General features: G+C 36.4%; 1 protein-coding gene across 1 annotated transcript in view; it reads right to left on the minus strand.

Annotated features, from left to right (window-relative positions):
- Positions 1-6,255: 6,255 nt before the first annotated feature.
- The window catches only part of LOC150091361 (protein mono-ADP-ribosyltransferase PARP4-like), a 577,845-nt gene continuing 564,632 nt past the window's right edge, over positions 6,256-19,468 (minus strand). The window contains exon 27 of the mRNA XM_090390099.1: positions 6,256-6,604. Within this exon, the coding sequence (XP_090246225.1) occupies positions 6,285-6,604 (320 nt within the window). The 3' untranslated portion in view covers positions 6,256-6,284. The remainder of the gene's footprint in view (positions 6,605-19,468) is intronic.

The raw sequence follows: 19,468 nt of genomic DNA on the forward strand, positions 1-19,468 counted from the left end.
AGGGCAGAATGTTGTGAAAATGGAAAATGAACCTCCAAACCATAAATTTCTTGCTTTGGAGTGACTGATGTGACATTTACTTTGCCCTGTCATTGTTTATTCCGCTCTCCCTTCACCACGGGATAAACGCGAATTACAGGGTACTCCCAATGCCAGGTTTTAGAACACCATATGCGAGGATCAAAGGATCTGCAATTCAGATGAGTCTCGTTAGCAGAGTAATAACTCATTCCTAGTTCTTATAGTTTTTCGTTTCAGATACAGTAAACCCCGAAGTTACGCAATAGGTGGATGCTTGTTATTGACAATGCACCTGGTCACCCTCCTGACACCCTAATTAATTTCGACCCATGTGTGAAAGTTGCGTTTTTGCCTCCAAACACAACGAGCTTGCTTCAACTGATGGACCAGGGAGTCATCAAAACATTCATGGCTTACTACACGAGTCGTTCGTTTGCACGTCTGAATGAAGCTATGAGACAAAATAGTGAGATACCTGTTAAAGACTTGGAAACAATTCAATGTTTTAGATGCTGTAAGAATCATTGAAGAATCTTGGGATGAAATTCACAAAAAAACATTGGTGTCTGGAAGAAACTTTGTCCATTTTTTTTCCTTCAAAAACGAGACGAAAACAACGCCAGAAACTGATCATGTCACTTATGTGATAGAAGAAGAAGTTAATCTTGCCAGGCAATTACGGTAGATTTGGAAGTCAATGGTGATGATGTCAACGAGCTGTTGGATTCACATAGCTGACAATGAATGAGCTCATAGAGATGCGTGAGCAAAACGTCACTGAAGTATCCGACACTTCAGACCCAGTTTCACCAGAAAAGCACATGACAATTGCAAGTTTGACAGAAGGTCTCAGTTCAATTGAAAAGGGCTTAAAAATTTTAGAACATCGACTCCAACGAAGAACACGTTATAGCTACAAAGCAAGGAATAAAAAAATTAGCTTGCTACAAAGAAATTCTGGGTGAAAAAAAGGAACTTTATAGCTACAAAGCAAGGAATAAAAAAATTAGCTTGCTACAAAGAAATTCTGGGTGAAAAAAAGGAGCTGTCAGATGAATTTGTTAGATTTTATGAAGCCATCAAAATAACTTTTTTACGTAACTCATTTATTTTTTTAATACATATTTTGTATTATGTATAAATAACTGCAATTTTAATAAATATTTTTCTTTTAAACTAGTGTTTTTGTTAGTCCTTGGTCCCAATTAAACAAAATTTATATATCATCATCATCAGCAGCCATTTTCAATCCACTGCAGGATGAAGGCCTCTCCAGCAACTTTCCAGTTCCTTCTGTTTTGAGCACTGGACATCCACTTACTACCCACAAACTCAGGAATTTCATCTATCCATCTCCGCCTTTGTCTTCCAGGTTTTCTTCTAGCTCCTCATGGATACCATTCTGTTATTTTCTTAGTCCATCTGTCATCATGTCTTCGAGCTATGTGTCCTGCCCAAGACCATTTTAGTTCTTTAGTTTTGATAAGAATGTCCTTTACTTGAGTTTGTTGCCTAATCCATGTGTTTCTCTTCTTATCTAACAGTCTAATTCGCAATATGATTCGTTCCATTCTTTTGGCGAGTGCCCAAGTTTCACTTCCATAAGTCATGGTGGGGAGTATACATTGGTTCATTATTTTACGTTTCAGACAAACTGGGATATTGCTCTTCAGTATGTGACTATATTTCCTGAATGCTATCCACCCAAAATTTATTCTTCTCTTCCAGCCATTTATCATTATTACAGCTAATAACTTGTCCCAGATAAGTATATGACTCCACCTTTTCAATTACTGCTCCTTCAATCATTATTTCCCTTTCTGTGGCATACTTGTTCATCATTACTTTTGTTTTAGCCATATTCATCTTTAGTCCAAAATCCTTACTAGCTGTGCATAACTGATTAAGATTTTCCTCTAATTCTTTGGGATCATGGCTTATGACCACAATGTCATCTGCAAATCGTAAATGGTTTAGGTACTCTCCGTTCACATTGACTCCTTTCTGCGACCAGTCTAATCTTCTGAAAGCTTCCTCAAGGGCAGCAGTAAACAGCTTCGGAGATATTGTGTCTCCTTGTCGAACTCCTTTCTCAATTTTAAATTTCCTACTGTCTTTGTCTAGTCTAATAAGGGAGGTAGCACTCTCGTATATTTTCTTCAAAATCATAATATATGGGGTATCAATGCCTTGTCTTTCCAGTGCCCGAAACATTGCCTTATGCTGTATGGAGTCAAATGCCTTTTCATAATCCACAAATGCCAGGCATAATGGTGTTTTATATTCATTTGCTTTCTCCATTAGCTGTGATATTACATGAAGGTGATCCATAGTTGAGAATCCTGTCCTAAATCTTGCTCTTTCGGTTGATTCTCATCAAGTATTCTTTCTAATCTGTTAGTAATGACCCTTGTGAACAACTTGTAGATGTGGGATAACAAGCTAATTGGTCTATAATTTCCAATTTCTGATTTATCTCCTTTCTTATGCAGCAAAACTATGATTGCATTATTCCACTGCTTAGGCGTCACACCTTTTCTAATGCACTTTGTGAAGAGCCTTGCCAGTTTTTGTGTTATGTCTCTTCTTCCCAATTTTAACAACTCTACAGTAACTTCATCTTCCCCCGGGGCTTTCCGTTTCTTCATTTTCTTCAATGCATGTTCTACCTCATCAGGAAGAATATCGGGTATGTCGTATGTGTTGCTACTTTGCAATCCATCTTCCCCACTGCTGGTATCATTCCCTTGCTCCTTGTATAATTCTCTATAGTAGTCTTCTGCTATTTGAATTATGCCTTCTCTGCTGTTTATAAGTACACCATCGCTATTCTTCAATTTCAGTATCATTTGTCTTTCTGTATTACTGCTCATGGCTGCTGATTTAAATCCTTTGTTTTCCCTTAATGCTTGTTCTACTTTTCTTGTGTTAAATCTTCTTATGTCCTCTCTGAGTCTCTTTCTAATGGCTTTGCATAACTCAGTATACTCAATTTTCTCCCTGTCAGTGTTTTTCTTGCTTTTCATTTGTCGTCTTCGGTTCATCATGACAAGTGTTTCTTGACTAATTTTTTCTTCTTTGGATTTCTTTTTCCCTATAGGTTTCTTGGGCTTTATCACTTTCAAAAAGTTGTAATATTCCTCGTCGATATCTTGGTCCTGAGCAGTCTGCAGAAGCTCATACTTGTTCTTAAGTTCCAGTACATACTGCTTTTTCTCCTCTTCTGTTATCTCAAAGACCTTTGTATTATTTACTCGAGTCAGTTTTTTCCTTTCCTTTCCTACATCAAGTGTACATCTTACCATTCTGTGATCACTTCCAACATTTACCTTATTCAGGACGGTGACATCATTCACAATATATCTTCTGTTAGTGAGGATGAAGTCGATTTCATTAGTAGTTAATCCATTTGGACTCTTCCATGTCCACTTTCTGTTCACCCTTTTCTTGAAAAAAGTGTTCATTAATTACAGTCCTTGAGATTCTGCAAATTCCACAAGTCTTTCACCTCTTTCATTTCTTTCACCAATTCCAAAATTTCCTATAGTTCCCCTTTCTGCGCTGTTTTGTCTTTTTCCAACCTTAGCATTGAAGTCTCCCATAATAATAGTGTAGTGGGTTTTCTGCTCATCTAGAAGACTCTCAATTTCGGTGTACATTTCTTCATCATCATGGCTCGATGTTGGTGCATAAATCATTATAATCTTTAGCTTGTATCTCAAAGTTCTACCCCGAATTACGCGAATTCGACTTAAGCGATTTTCATCGGACCTACTTATCACGTAACTTTGGAATATTACTGTAATGTCTTTGCAAAAACATACTGTTCTCCATATCAAAATATTTCAAAAACTTTTCATACTTTTTTCAAAACACGGAAATCTTTGTTCCTAAGTGTGCTCTCTTCAAATTGTAAATCGTTGCATCGGAATTTGAACTTCAAATTGTAAACTGTTGCATCGGTAGAAGTCTGATTATGTTTACGCAAGAAAATCGAGGCCAGTATCGATTGCTAAAATTAAGAGAATTAGCTTATGTCTGTTAAAATAAATCAGTATGTCATACATTACTGGCTAGATTATGTGAATTTGGCATATTTTGTAATACGTAACTCCTTCTATAACTGTGATGTGATGTGAAACTATCATCGTGATTTTCGAAATAGTGTTGGCTAGTGTAATTAGCCCTAGATAATGGCCAAAATTTCCGAACCTTTATAAATTGTACAGACTTTGCATTCACGTACAGTTGTGTCCCCCGTATCTGCTGATAACCACGGAAAAAAAACGAAAAAACTTAACACTTACTATTCACGTGTCCAATGCAATGCTTCCCTTTATTTTTTATGACGTCGCGTATGGTTTGGTCACCAATATTATAATGGTTCCATAGAGATTTAACACATGCACTGTTTACAAACTTTTGAATAATTTCAAGTTTTTGTTTAAATGAAAGCAGATCTCTTGCGTTTGCCCATCAATTTCGCGATTTCTAAACAAACAACAAAAAAAAGTTCCTATAACAAAAAGTTTCGACATCCCTGAGATAAATGACGAAAAAAAATTGTCGCCTTGCAGAGTGACGGAACACAACAATCGACGTGACACACTGAAACAAACTAAAAATTTGGTCTCTCTCTTTTTTTTTTTGTTGTTTTGAGCGGTAGGCATGAAGACAGAGGGGGCTGCAAGATGATAGGTACACTAATCTCCCAATAATGACTTATAATGCCGGTTGTTGTCTATTATTTACGACTTGCAAAATATCTGTTTATACCTATTCTAGTTAGTACTTGAATTTTATGATTTCTGGTTTAGTTTTTTTTTTTTTTTTTAAATTTGGAGTCTTGAAGTGTACCGGTTAATCGAGAGTCTGCTGTACTTTATTATTACCGTATGTTGGCAATGTCTTACTGTGTGTTTAACTTATCAATTAAACTTTATTATATAAGTATATATGTACAAAAAAAATCACGTTATATATGGGGTTAGCAGGTGTTTGCTCATACATCTGCGGTTTCAGCCACCCACGGTCTTGGAACGTATCCCCCCCTTGGACACAGGGATCTTACTGTACAGTATTATGAATTGACAAAAAATAAAAAAAACAATTTTTCTGTGTCCTTTGTACTCATTGATAAAATGCTAATCATATTTTCTAAAAATATCTAAAAAAAAATTCATTGTTTTGGGTTTCGCAGGAGCCCCATACGTTTTAAAATCAATTCTTTAATTAAACTTAAAAAAAAAAAAATTTCCTTCTATTTTTTTCCATTTAACTTTTTTTTTTTTTTTCCATTTAACTCTTTTTTTTTTTTTTTTTCATCTATTCTTTTTTCATTTAATTTTAATTTTTCTGCCAAGCATGGGGCTCGATTGGGTCCAGTCGGCCTAAGGCCGGTCCTGCTCAAGATTATCATTCCTTTTCGGGGATAAAATCAGTGTTGAAGAGCCTAACGACAGTACTATATATCCAAAATGAATCTCATTAGCTAACAGATCTGGTTAATTAATGTATATAACTCTGACGAACATTTAATTATTAAAGCTGTACAATTCAATAAATGTGGGGGTGAAGAGAATAAATCTAAAAATTGTACTTTTCTTTTTAACTATATTACGATTACACTATTGCATGTGAAGTTTCGATTGAAGAGTGACTGCCAGGTGGTCGCTCTTCATGGACTTTTCGTGTGTCTCAATTGTCTGTATTTTTGTGCATTTTTTGATGTGCTAAACTCTGAGATTTTTTTGAGTACCTATCTGGAGAAGACAAACAGGAATTGTGGCAAGAAAAAAGTGGGGGGGGGGGGAGTCTATTAGTGCATTTTTTATTCAATGCTTCTGGTGACAGTCTTTCTCTGTACCACCAACGATACCTTCCACATGTTGGCTTCCTTTCTCAACAGTCAGTCAAGTTTGTTGAGAAAACTAAACTAAAAACCAGTATACAAATCTGTATCAAGATCTAGTTCTTTTTTTCTCAATAAGTTCTAATGTTAATTTCAGCCAAATAACCTTTTATTTATAGGTTATTTATAATTTACAGATATTCTGAGTACAATATCAGATATTGAAAAATATTTACTCATATATGAAAAACTCAATATATTCAGGTATTTGCAGATAAAGTTTATCTGCTTATAGCATGTCAGTACAAAGGAAGACAGTTGTATAGAAAATGTCAGGCAAAACAATTTCAGATATGGAACAAATTAGTATTTTAATGCAGAGTTTTAATTACAGAACTGCTATAAGAAATGATCAGGGCTTTGAAGAGAAATCAATATATGGCAAAACAAAACTTTCCCAGCTAGGTCCTAACTCTAGCATACTGTATGCCAGTGGATGTTGTCTATCAATGCATGCAATGTAAGCGGCTGCTTTCACAATAAGAATCATTCTGTCCAAATTTTTGATTAATTGCTTAACTGCTTTTTTTACCAATAATTCTAGTAATTCTGTGGTAGGTTCTTCAGTCCATGCAGTGGGCTCTTTTATGTTACATAGCTCTTTACACAAAAGGAAACAAATAACAGCTGTAGTAGATACGAGACGTTTGATGTTAATTTCAGCCAAAGGACCTATAAATAAAATAATTTACAGATATTCTGGATACAATATCAAATATTGAAAAATATTTACTCATATATGAAATACTCAATGTATTCAGATATGCTTTAGAAATAGCTCCTGAAGCTGTTTCTAAAGCATATATAAAATAAGTGGCCCTCAAATATTTGTGTGGTCCAGGTACTGTCAACTTTTTTGGGGGTCAAAATGGTATATTTATAATGAAAATAATATAAATAATAAAATTATATAATGAAAATAATAGTATATCGTGGCATTCAGTGCCTCAAACTGAGTTGGAACATACTGACACACTTATGGCTGATGATTTCACTTTTAAATTAAGCTCTTTTTTTCTCAAAATCAACTAGGTTTTACTGAATTTTAAATTTCCTAAGATGTTCATTTCTAGTTCAAGCACATTTATAATAAATCATGGTGTTTAAAGTGTAAGAACCAAAAGAATTGGTTTACACTATTTACATATACTGGTTAAACACTTGAACAAAAATATATGTGTTATTCTTGTTTACAGTGCCAAATATTAGTATTCCTGTTAATATTGTCAAATTCAAGCACTGGTAATACAGTAGAACCCAGATAAGAAGTGTTCCAAAGGACTGGAGGTTTAGAACTTGTTAAGCGGGAAAATGGCCTAAGGGTATGAAATATTGACTACACAAATAAAAAGATACACATACATAAGTTAAAGATCATTTTTAAACTGGGGATTTCTAATTGCTTAACATTCTGTTCATTAAACTCATTACCAAGTTGGAAGGATGAGCTCCTTTGGAGTTTCAATATACCTTAAAAGGTCGCAATTACAATAAGACAGAGCAACAATCCACTAAGTAATTGTGGTTGTAACTGTTCACAACCATCAGAACTTAACAGCAAATGGATCGCTGTGTTTTATGTGGTCGACACTATCCAATTCTGGATATCGATAAAAACAATTGCAAAAGATCACTTCCATTATATGATAATGTTTTTAGTCTGAGGCTTTTAGCCTCATGTGGAATCTGCAGTTACCAGACTACAGAAAATTCATTAATCAAACAAGTTAGTGCGCAGTAAATCACCAACCGAAGTAGGTGAAATGACATCGTTTTTGTTATATCTCATATTGTGAATGCTACTAGCAAAAGGTAATAACTAGTAAAAGGGGATCACCAAGAAAGAGAAGAATAAGGATATCCACCCCAGGACCCTGGGTGTGCCAAGACTATGTTAACTTAGATGTTATCTAAGCCCCTGGAGTAATTTGAACTACCTTGAATAAGCAATGGTCCAACACTGGATTCTCGAATAGGCAATACTTGCCAGTGGATTCTTGGCGGATGTTACTTATTCTCGGTGAATAAGTAACATTAGTCTTCTCCATTGGTGAAGAGTTGCTTATTTGAGTTAGTACAATATCAGGGAACTCGTTGAGAAGGCATTCACAATATGAGATATAACAAAAATGATGCCATTTCACCTATTTCAGTAGGTGATTTAATACAAACTAAAATGATGCTATGCACTAACTTGTTTGAATATCAAAACGTTTATATTGTTTTATATTTTTTAATTTCTATATTTAAAAAAGGTATTAAGCAGGAAAACATCATTATAATAATACACTGTGTATTCTTTATCACAAACTTTTTATCCAGGAAATGTCTTACGGGGGAAAATAATACATTAGCATATAGGCATATGATGCAAGAAAGCAAGCTTGGATAGCATCAGCCAAAAAAAAGCCTTCCCATTTCATCTTTCTGGTGACTCCAAATGTTTGTTTAGTTCAGCCTTAAATTTATTTAAGCTATCAACTTCCACAACAACAGATGGAAGTCTGTTCCAGCAATAAACTACCTGCTGGCTAAAGGAAAACTTCCGCACATCTATTCTACAATTTGAATCTATGTCTTTGCTCAATTTGAATCTATGCCCCCCTCAGGTTCTTAATCTGAGTAAGTGGAAGAATCCCATCAGCATTGAGTCTGCTCAAACCATTCAAGGCCTTATACGCTTCAATCAGATCACCTCGCAGGTGTGTAGTCTCCAGATGCTGCAACTTGCAGAATTCAAGCCTTTCATTGTAAATCCACCCCTTTGTTCCTCTCACTAATCTTGTTGCCCTTCTTTGTACTCATTCCAGGAACTCTACATCCTTCCTAAAATGTGGCTTGACCATTGCCTTATACAAGCGGATAATCACATCCTTGTCTCTGCTAACAAAATTCCTATATATCATTGACAAAACGCCATGACTTTTTTTGGCTGACTATCTGCACTGCTCAGAAAACTTCATATCTGACTGCACAATTTGCCCCAGGTATTTTTCATTGTCCACTACTCTCTCAGTGCAGTACCACACAGTTGGTACATTTCTCTTGGTTACTACTACCCATATGCAGTACTGTACATTTGTCAATGTTAAATTTCAGTTGCCACTTCTCAGCCCATCTACCTAACTTTTCTAGATCCTGCTGCAGTAGCATACTGTCTTTAGTGTCATTAACAACCCTGCCAACCTTTGTATCATCTGCAAACTTGGACATTAAGCCTGATATACACTGGTTCAAAGAAAGTGCATCACCCATTAAAATTGTAATTGTCTGAATAAAATAAGTATATGGCAATATTTCTTACAGATTGCATCAGATAAGATCATATGCATAGGTGATGACATAATATTGCATCAGCTGTTGCTTTCAGCTATATAAGCACACCCTGCAAGAGTTGCAGACATTCCTTGCTTGTGCCATGATGGCGAGTTACGTGCAGTTGACGCCACAAAGAAGGAGTGCTATTGTTGCTTTACATGAGGAAGGATGTTATTCCCTTCATATTTATCTTGTAATCCTGATATCTTGTAATCTTCAAGATATCTTCAAGATATCCTGATATCTTGTAATCAGCCGACAGTGAGTAGATTTCTTTCCAAACTCAAGAATACTGGTTCTGCTGATAGGAAAAAAGGAACCAGATGCAAATGAGTCTCTATGCCAAAACAGGAGCATGTTTTGAAGCGTCTATGCATTAAAAACTACAAAAAACTTCTTTGTCTGAGCTGAAAAGAGAATGGGAAGGACATACAGGAGTGGAAACAAGTGCAGTAACAGTCAGAAGATGTCTCTTCAAAAATGGACTTGTAGCCCGTCATCCTAAGAAGAAGCCCCTCCTCACACAAAAAAAAAATGAAAAAGACCCGATTAATTTGGTGTAAGAATCATGTCAAATGGACCCCCGAGTAGTGGAAGTCAGTTATTTTCTCAGATGAGAAGAAATTCAACCTGCATGGCTCTGATGGGAGAGAAACGATTTGCCGTAGACGTGTTGAATACCATCCACCAGACTGTATGGTGTTTACAGTGAAATTCACTACCAGCTAAATGTCATGGAGGTGCATTTCATATTGCGGAGTAGGTGATTGCAGTTTATAAAAGTTCCATAAATGTCAATGCATACCTGGCTATATTGGAAGGCAAATTGCTGCCAACCATTAGAGACCATTTCAACCTGCCAAGTAACTGCATCTTTCAGGACGACTCTGCTCCTTGTCATCAGGCGAAAAGTGTAAGTAGGCACTTCTGTAGTTACTTTAGCTTCACTTCTGCGGTAGAGGTTTGACAGTAATGTGTTTACATTTGTTACGGGTGAAAAATGGTTGGAAGAACAGTCCATTACAACTCTTAGCAGGCCAGAAAAGAGCCCGGACCTGAATTCTATGGAGAACCGTTGGCAGCATCACGTGGAATCTGCAGTTACCAGAAAGAAACAAAAGACCCTTCGTGAACTGCAGGAAACCATAATGCGTGTTTGGAACCACGAACAACTATCAGTTGATTATCTTCAGAAATTGATCTTGTCAATGCCTTGACGGTGTGCTGCTGTCATTAGAGCCAGGGGCGGTTCAACTAAATATTAGTTTGCACCTGGTGAACTTTTCATGTTATTTTACATTTAAAACGATAAACTGAAGCAAACTGAGGGCTTCTGATAACATTTCAGCCATAATTGTCATGTTTACCAAAACTGACTGTTGTATAAAGGTTGCATATGCTCATTTTGGAATATTCTGAGAGCACCTGTCAAATATTACTTAGCTTTGCCTTAACTATTAATAAATATCTTTTGTTTATATTTCTATTTGTGATGCTAGTCATTAATGCAACATACCATCGCAAATAAAAAGGGTTAGAAATGTGAAATTCCTAGGAGATGCATTTTCTTAACACCAGTGTACCTTCATCGATATCATTCATAAATACACAAAACAGCAATGGGCCTAGCATCGAACCCTGAGGGACTCTACTAATAACATTAGTTCACGTAGAGCAGTGTCCATTTATTACCACTCTCCACCATCTCTTTATCCATTGCAGCCCTTATTGCCATGCCGCTCCAATTTGTACAGCAGTCTTCCATGTGTAATAGTATCAAAAGCTTTCTTGAAATCCAAGTATATGATATCAAAATTATTTTTTGCATTCAGTTCCTTTGTGACTACATCATAGTATACAATCAGACTGGTCAGACAAGACCTCCCTTCAACAAACCCATGCTGTGTCTGAACTATTACTGCAGTCTTGTCTAGGTGATCCTGTATCACCTCTTTAACCAGTGACTCCATTATTTTCTCCAGAACAGAAGTTAAACAGGTCCATAATTATTTGTGACTCCTTTTGTGAACTGGAAATACATTTGCACATCTACAATCCATGGGGACCTCATCTGAATCTCAGGATGCTCTCACAATTATGGCTAAGAGTTTGCTAACTTCGCTCACTGCCTCCTTCAATATAACTCGATAGATTCCAGGTTTTTTGATAAACATCTGGTATTCCCCTCCTTGACTAACTCCTCACGTGTGAATGTAGGTGCAAAATACTCATTCAGTTTATCAGCTACTTGAGCAGGATCATCAATAGTCGAGCGATCTATGTTAAGTGGACCAATCTGATTCATCCCTATCCTTCTAGAGTTTACATAAGTAAAGAACTCTCTGCTGTTTTTCTTTGCATCCTTTGCCAAAGATTTCTCGTAATCTGCTTTTGCCTACCTAACCTCCTTTGTGACTCTTTTTTTATTATTATTAGCCATATGGTGCAAGGAAGCCTGAGGCTTATGCTGCACCAACCAAAAAAATTCTGGGTAACCCAGAGAGAGAGAGAGAGAGAGAGAGAGAGAGAGAGAGAGAGAGAGAGAGAGAGACCAAGAAATAGAAAAATGATGATATCCAGCTCAGGACTCTGGGTGCACTAAGCCCATACTAGCTTTTATCTGCTATAGGTTTCTGTGTTGCCTGATAATTTATATGCATCACATGCATTTTTTTTCTCTGCCACGAGCCTCATAAATTCATTGACATCCATTTAGGCCTGAACCTTGAATAGTATTTCTTAGTTGGTATGAAAAGCCTAGTAGGCTCCAAGATTAAGACCCTGAAGGCTTCCCATTTAGAATTTACCGTTGGTAACACATCAGTTGATTCCACTGTGTCACCTTTATGAAAGCAAAAGCCCTTCCTTTTACCCTTGATGGTAGTTACATCTTTAAGTAAATCCCACATCAGTACACTGTGATCACTGTCACCTAATGGTTCTTTTACCTGCAAATTCTTAATGCATGAATAATCACTGCTGATAATCAGATCAAGAGTATTACTCCCTCTGGTTGCCGTAGAAAACAATTCTCCAATAAATCCACAAAAGTCTAGCTAGTGTGTGTGACCAACCCACAAGTTCCAGTGAATATCTGGAAACATTACAATGTACAGAGGCGAAATTGGGACTTAAGAAACCAAACCTAGTATAGGAGAAATCTTATGCGGGCATTTCTTATCCAAGTTCTACTGTACTTATCGCACTAAATTCCATAAAATTCGAATAAAAATTTATAAATAAAATGAATTTTTATAAGTTCTTGATTATGATGGAATCATGCTTGTGAGAGACAGGACCACACTTACACTTCTTGGGGCCCTTGGAGCTAAGCTCTTGTGGGGGCCCCCTTTAAATTTATCATAGTCCAAAAAAAACAAAAAACTTGCATATATAAATATAAGCAGAAAAAAAAAAACCAATTATTTTTACCCATCTGTTTAAACACAAACGTTGCAATACTGCAAAATATAAAGAATAGTACTGAACTAAACTGTGTGTCACAATAGCTGTGACGGTATGATGACCAGCCACACTTTCACATCTTGGGGCCCGTAAGGGCCCCAAGAAGTGTAAGTGTATGGCTTTAGCGGGTCATCATATGGTCACTAATTACACTACCACTTTCATTGTCAGTAATTACACTACAAATTTCATTGTCACTAATTACACTACAACTTTCATTGTCACTAGTTAACTGTTCATTACCCATTTGTAAATTTTCTTTACACTACATCTCAGTCTCTTCTTTGGTTTTTACTTGCTCTTCTCCTCTTCTTGCACCTTTATTTTCTTCATGTATATTTTTTGCTACGTGAAAAAAAGGCACTAGAGCATTTTTTTGTTTTCGAATTTGATCTTATTTTTCTCGTTGCCTCTTTCAGACGATCTAGATTCATATTTTCGCTGCATTATTAACTGCTAAATTAAACTAATTTTCACAGTTTTCAGATGTTAGCTTATATAGATTCTGAAATCGATGGGTGGTCCAATTAAAATAGTTCCGTAGAACAAAAAAATATCCATAAATGAACAGATTTCGAGAGACCTGGTTATGCACTGTTTGCACCTGTGACCTTTAGGCAATAGAGCTGCTGCTGTAAAATGCACGAATTAAGAATTAAAGAGACATCGGTGAATTAACCCCAGGGGCTCACATCTGGTGAGTGTGGGCTTGGCACAACCAGGGTCCTACGCTGGATATCATCATTCTTCTCTTTCTCGGTGATTCCGTTCTACTTCTCTCTCTCTCTCTCTCTTTTTTGGCTGGTGCAGCATAGGCCTTATACTTCCTTGCACTATATGGCTAATAACAACAACAATAATAATAATAATTAAGAACTAAAGGGACATTCCACAATTTAGTGGTGTCCGTAACACATTTACAACTGACTCCGACATACTATATCGAGAATTTGCACTGGTCAACTGCTTTCTAGTGCCCATAGCCAGTGGAAAAGATTGAGGCATAGTCCCAATGTGGATAATATGCTGTGGTCAACCTGTGTTCTACTGTTACACCCTATTAGAGAATTACAAGAGAGAGAGAATTAGGAGAGAGAGTGATTTTTCCCTATTCTGGAAATTAGTTGTTTCACAGAAATGAGTGACCCACACTTTCAGTAAATTTCCCCTGTCTCTGTTTACATGGTAGGTACACCCTATTAGAGAATTACAAGAGAGAGAGAATTAGGAGAGAGTGATTTTCCCCTATTCTGGAAATTAATTCTTTTGCAGAAATGAGTGACCCACACTTCCAGTAAATTTCACCTCTCTCTGTTTACATGTTAGGTACAAGTGGGCCCTAGTTTAGATCAGGGCATTAAAAAAAGAAATTGCTTTGAAAATTGAGATTACAGAGGCTCCTCCCTCTATGGTGAGGCCTGAGGCTAGTGCATCACATGCCTGTTCATAAGTACGGCCCTGATCAGAGAGTTACCATTCTAAAATATTTAATATACAGTTCTAAAGCTCCCCAGATCTGGAAATCCATTTCTAGATATATTTGAGAAAATAGTTGAATTCAGTACTATTGGCTAATATTTAGTTATCAGGCTAGCCAATCTCTCTCTCCTTTTAACTGGTAGTAGCTGGCTTTTTACTTCTTTTATATCAGCCTCTCTTGTGTTTATATAAATTTTAAGGCAGTAGATTTGGTTACTTTTGAATTGACTGCAATTGGTTGTTTTGCCCTTAAATATGCTACAAAAAAAAAAAAAAAAAAAAAAGCAAGTGGTCCAGAGGATTTTAGGTGGATTAAAATATAAACACCAGTCATCTACATGGAAAAGGCTGCATTGCATTGTTAAAAAAATCTGACACTTGGACTTCAGTGAAGCAGCAAATTTTTGACAATGATTCATCAACAGTATGAGTATGTCATGTGAATGGAGTTGCTTAAATTCCTTGCAGACACAAAGAAAGAAATGATAAATTACAGTGTATAATATTTTTCTGTGTGTCACTAATTCTGCACTATACAGAATTACATGCAAAAAATTAAAAACAGTATATTTTGAATTTCTTTCTCTCATTATCTGACTATCATATGACCACCTGAAATCCAGCAAATTCGTAGATCTCGCAAGTCTCAAGGTTATCAGATTTTGGAGGCTTAATTGTATTTTACTTTCAGTAATACCAGACTACTATTTTGTAGTGTGGTATTATTTTGTGCATATCAATGAAATATGGGCAGTTAGCACATCAAGGTAGAAAGGAGAAGTATTCTGAATGATCTTTCTGTGAAAATTATATGTATACATTTGTGGCTTGTAGCACATTACCATCTTAAAAGATTGCTATCACCTCTTTGGAAACAACAAGAACGTTGATGAATAACTTGAATGTATAACGAACCTATAACAATGAGAAAAAATATATATAATCACAAATCTTTCAGAAACTTTATGCTATACTTTATTTATTTTTTAACATCACTTCCTTTTCAATTTCATATCTATCCAAACAACTATTAGATGCATCAGCAGGGTTCTCCTGAAGACAGTACTTTTCAACTGAATGAAAAGAACTGTCCTCAGGAATGAAAATGAATGTGAATGAAAATCATTCACAAATATATGTAGCACACTACAGTTATACGTCCAGTCATTTACAACAAGCTGGATTCATACAAATTTGACAAAAATTTCAGTAATTTTATTAATAATTGATAAAATTAATTGATAAGGAGATAATAACTATATTTTCTTTTCACTTCTATTAATCACAAAAAAGAACAAAAATTCAATTAATTTAGAGAAAAAAAATCAAATGAGCCTGAAATGTAATGCATTACATACATTGAATAGCTTTTATTTTTCTATTCCTTTAAAGATTTCGCTGCACAATGTCCCGATAGCTTCATCATATATCTTCCTTTCCCTCTGGTAGATTTTATTTTGGCTGAATAAAACCTCTGTTTGTCTGGACAGTTGTCATTTATATAGCACGTTAGCAACTAAGGCCATATTGCACTCCCAGACTTACGTAATACTCGACTTATGCAAATTCGACTTTGCGTAAGTTTTTGCTGGCCGATGCAAACTGAAAAAAATATGGAAACGTATTTTGCATCTGTAGGAATAAATGGAGGTATTGTGAAAATCTTGTAATGTGAACCCAATAACATATTGGATTTTTTTTTTTTTTGGTAATTTGTTCCAAGTCCTTGAAAATTGAAAATTTTGCTATATTACTAAGCTATTTATCTCTCTAAAAGGTCATATTTATAATGGAAATTGCACTATTCTTTCATCATTATCATATGTTCCTGTTATAAGAATCAATTTTGAACACCTTTGTGATATTTTTCTAAAGCACGTTTCTGTAGATCACGACCAATAAACAATAAAAAATTTGCACTTTCCGGTTTATTGGGCTTTTCTGTTAGTGCAATCTATTATAAATGGGTAGTAAACTCGATCTTATTGCATTTGCAATAATACCGATAACTGGGACTTTGTGGGTTTTCACATTACTGTATTATGGTGAAATGTGCTACCCTTCAATGAAATCTTCAATCATATAAAAAACAAATTTTCAGAAACTTCTCTTCATTCCTATTTATGTATTACAACGATGAAGAGAAAGGGACCATGGAAAGTGCAAGTGCTGGCAGTGCTAGGAAACGAAACAAAATTGATTTAGAAATGAAGATGAAAATGATTAAAAAGTACGAAGCAGGACAAAGTTTGTCATCTATTGCAAGGGAATTAGGTCTCACTGCTTCAACAGTGAATACTATTTTAAAGGACAGTGCCCGTATAAAAGAACACGTTAAAGGATCAATGCACTTAAGATCAACAGTGATCACAAAACAGTGTTCAGGTGCTATATCGAAGATGGAACAGCTATTAATAATATGGATGGAAAATCAAATTCAGAAGCAAGTGTCCCTGAGTCCAATGGCCATTCAAGCAAAAGCAAGAAGTATTTATGAAGATATTAAGGATAAGTACGGCGAACGCCAAATCAAGTTCATGGCAAGCAACGGGTGGTTTTATAGGTTCAAACATCACCCTGGTTTCCAAAACATTAAAGTATGCGGGGAGGTCACCAATGTCGATTCTGCAGCTGCAGAGAAATTTTGTGATGTGTTGGAAAAAATTATTGATGAAGCGGCTATTCAACACAGAAAATTTTTAACGTTGACAAGACTTTTTTTTTTTTTTTTTTACGAAAACCACAAACACAAGAGGTATTAGAACCTATAGTACTTAGTACCGTGCTTAGGTTGGAGGTTGAGAAGATGAAAGAAGATATTTGTTGACATTACACTTGAACTTCTGTAGACTGTAATTTTCAGGAAATATGTATGAAGGAAGGTTGTTCAGGAAAACAGCACTTGAATGAATAAACGAGGAAGATGAAAAGTTGGTTCTGTGAGTTGGAAGTTAGACAGTAAATGGATCTTGGCTGGTGGCAGCACGTGTTTGGACTGTTTTGAAAGAGAGAGCAGGAATTATAGAAGCTAATTCAGAACAGTGCCCATGGAAGTATCTGTAGAAAAGGAGGCAGTAGAAACAGTATGTCTATGAGACAGCGAGCGGAAAGACTGTTAGAGAGGGGTCATTAATTAACCAAATTGCTCTCTTCTGAATGGAATCTAGAAGCCTTGGAGAGGTTTTGGGGCTTGTTTGTTTGTTATTTCGTTTTTAGGAGCATTAGCAACTAAGGCCATATTGCTCCGGGGATATGCGGTGGTTATTCCCTGACCTTTCTGCATCCTCCGTATTTGGTGGTCATGGGCTAAAACCCCAGTCTAATCAAGAAGCGTGTGCTACGAAACTGCTGCTCCTGCCCACCTGGCTACGTAGGCGGTTTTGGGGGCATCACCCCAGTTGTGGGAACAATATTCCATGGTAGGGCAGATTTGCGATTTGTACAGTGCGAACAGCTGTTTGGAAGAAAAGTAACACTGAGAACCAAAGAGAAAACCAAGTTTTTTAGATGCAGAGGAAGCAATATTTGTAATGTGCTTGTGCCAAGAGAGATTAAAAGTCAAGGTAACCCGAAAAACAGATATCATTTCGCCTATAAATCGGAGCGTCACCAGAGATAAGAATAGGAGCAGAAGAATCCTTTTTGCGAGATATAAGATAAGACTGAGTGTTAGAAGGATTACAAATCAACTAATCAGGTAACAACCCACTGGAGATCGGCATTTAAGGAATTGGTAGCGGATATTCGAGAAGTTGAAGCTGATTGAGCAGGGAAAGGTTTCTCAAAATGGAAAGTGGAATACAATGTGCTATCATCAGCAAAACTATGGATATGATTTCCAGTCAATGGAAGAAGGCCATTAATATACAAGAGGAAAGGAGTGGGGGAAAGAATTGAACCTTGAGGGACATCAGCATTAGTGGAGAAGTTAGAAGACAGAGAGCCATCTACCATCACCCTCAGTGAGCGATCACAGAGAAAACTAGATAATCAATTACAAAAAACAGTTGGCAAACCATAAGATCAAAGCTTCTTTAGAAGAACTTTATGCCAAACATGATCGAAAGCCTTTGAGATGTCAAGAGCAACTGCTTGTGTTTCACCAAACTTTTCCATTGAATTTGAACATAAATGGGTAACATAAGCAAGAATATCACCAGTGGATCGACACCGACAGAATCCATACTGGCGATCGTTGATCAGACAGAAGGTTTCTAGTTAGTTTAAGAGTTGGCGGTTAATTGATTTCTCCATTACTTTAGAAAGAGTAGAAGTAATTCCAATAGGACGATAATTGGATGGGCGGGATTTGTCACCCTTTTTAAGAACTGGCTGGATATGAGTAAATTTCCAAGCAGAAGAAAACACACCTTTGGAATAAGAAAGTGAAAAAAGTCAGCAAAGAACAGGAGTAAGTTTAGGAGCACAGGTTTTGATAACAAGTGGAGAAATACTATCAGGACCAGGAGCTTTCTTTGCATCAAGATTCATCAAAATCCTTTTGACGGAAGACCAGAGGAGGCATTAAATGGAGCATGTTGGGAATGGTGGGAGATGTTTTACGAAGATCATTAATACATGAGTTGGAAGAAAAATGGGATGCTAGCAGGTCAGCTTTATCCTTGGCTGAAGTGACAACAGAATCATCTGGTTCTGACAGAGGCTGGAGCAGAGATGGGCAAAAGTTGCAGCCAATAGCTTTGGCAAGAGACCAGAATGCTCGGTTACCATTAGTGCAAGAAGTAAATTTTTTACTCTTAGTCTGTTCAAAATCTAGTTTGGACTAATTAATAATTGCTTTATGATTGTTGCGAGCTTTGGTGTAGGCAGAAAATGAAACTGAAGAATTGGAAACAAGCCAATTACGATATGCAACGTTCTTCTCTTGAACAGCCTTAGCACATTTATTGGAAAAGCAAGGTTTAGATAAAGGATGAGATTTTAAAGTGGAGTGTAGAATAAAGGATTCCATTCCTACAAGAGTAATTTCACTGACACGATCTGAGCAAACGTTGACATCAGAAGTTTTGAAACAGTAATCTGACCAAGGAAAAGAAATCTCGCAGGTCATCCCATTTTGCATTCTTGTAATGCCAAACAATACGAGGTTGGAAATAGCCATGAGATAAAGGCTCCATTGGAGAAGAGACAATCACCAAGTTGTGATCTGAGGTGCCTAATGGACCACTCACTTTGACCATGTATCTAGAAGGGTTGTTTGTGAGAAAAAGATCAAGCGTGTTTGCTGTATGGTTAGGATTGTCCGGTATCCTT

The sequence above is a fragment of the Mastigoproctus giganteus genome, chromosome 1, assembly GCF_048544385.1.
Source record: "Mastigoproctus giganteus isolate SK-2022 chromosome 1, ASM4854438v1, whole genome shotgun sequence".
Taxonomy (NCBI): domain Eukaryota; kingdom Metazoa; phylum Arthropoda; class Arachnida; order Uropygi; family Thelyphonidae; genus Mastigoproctus; species Mastigoproctus giganteus.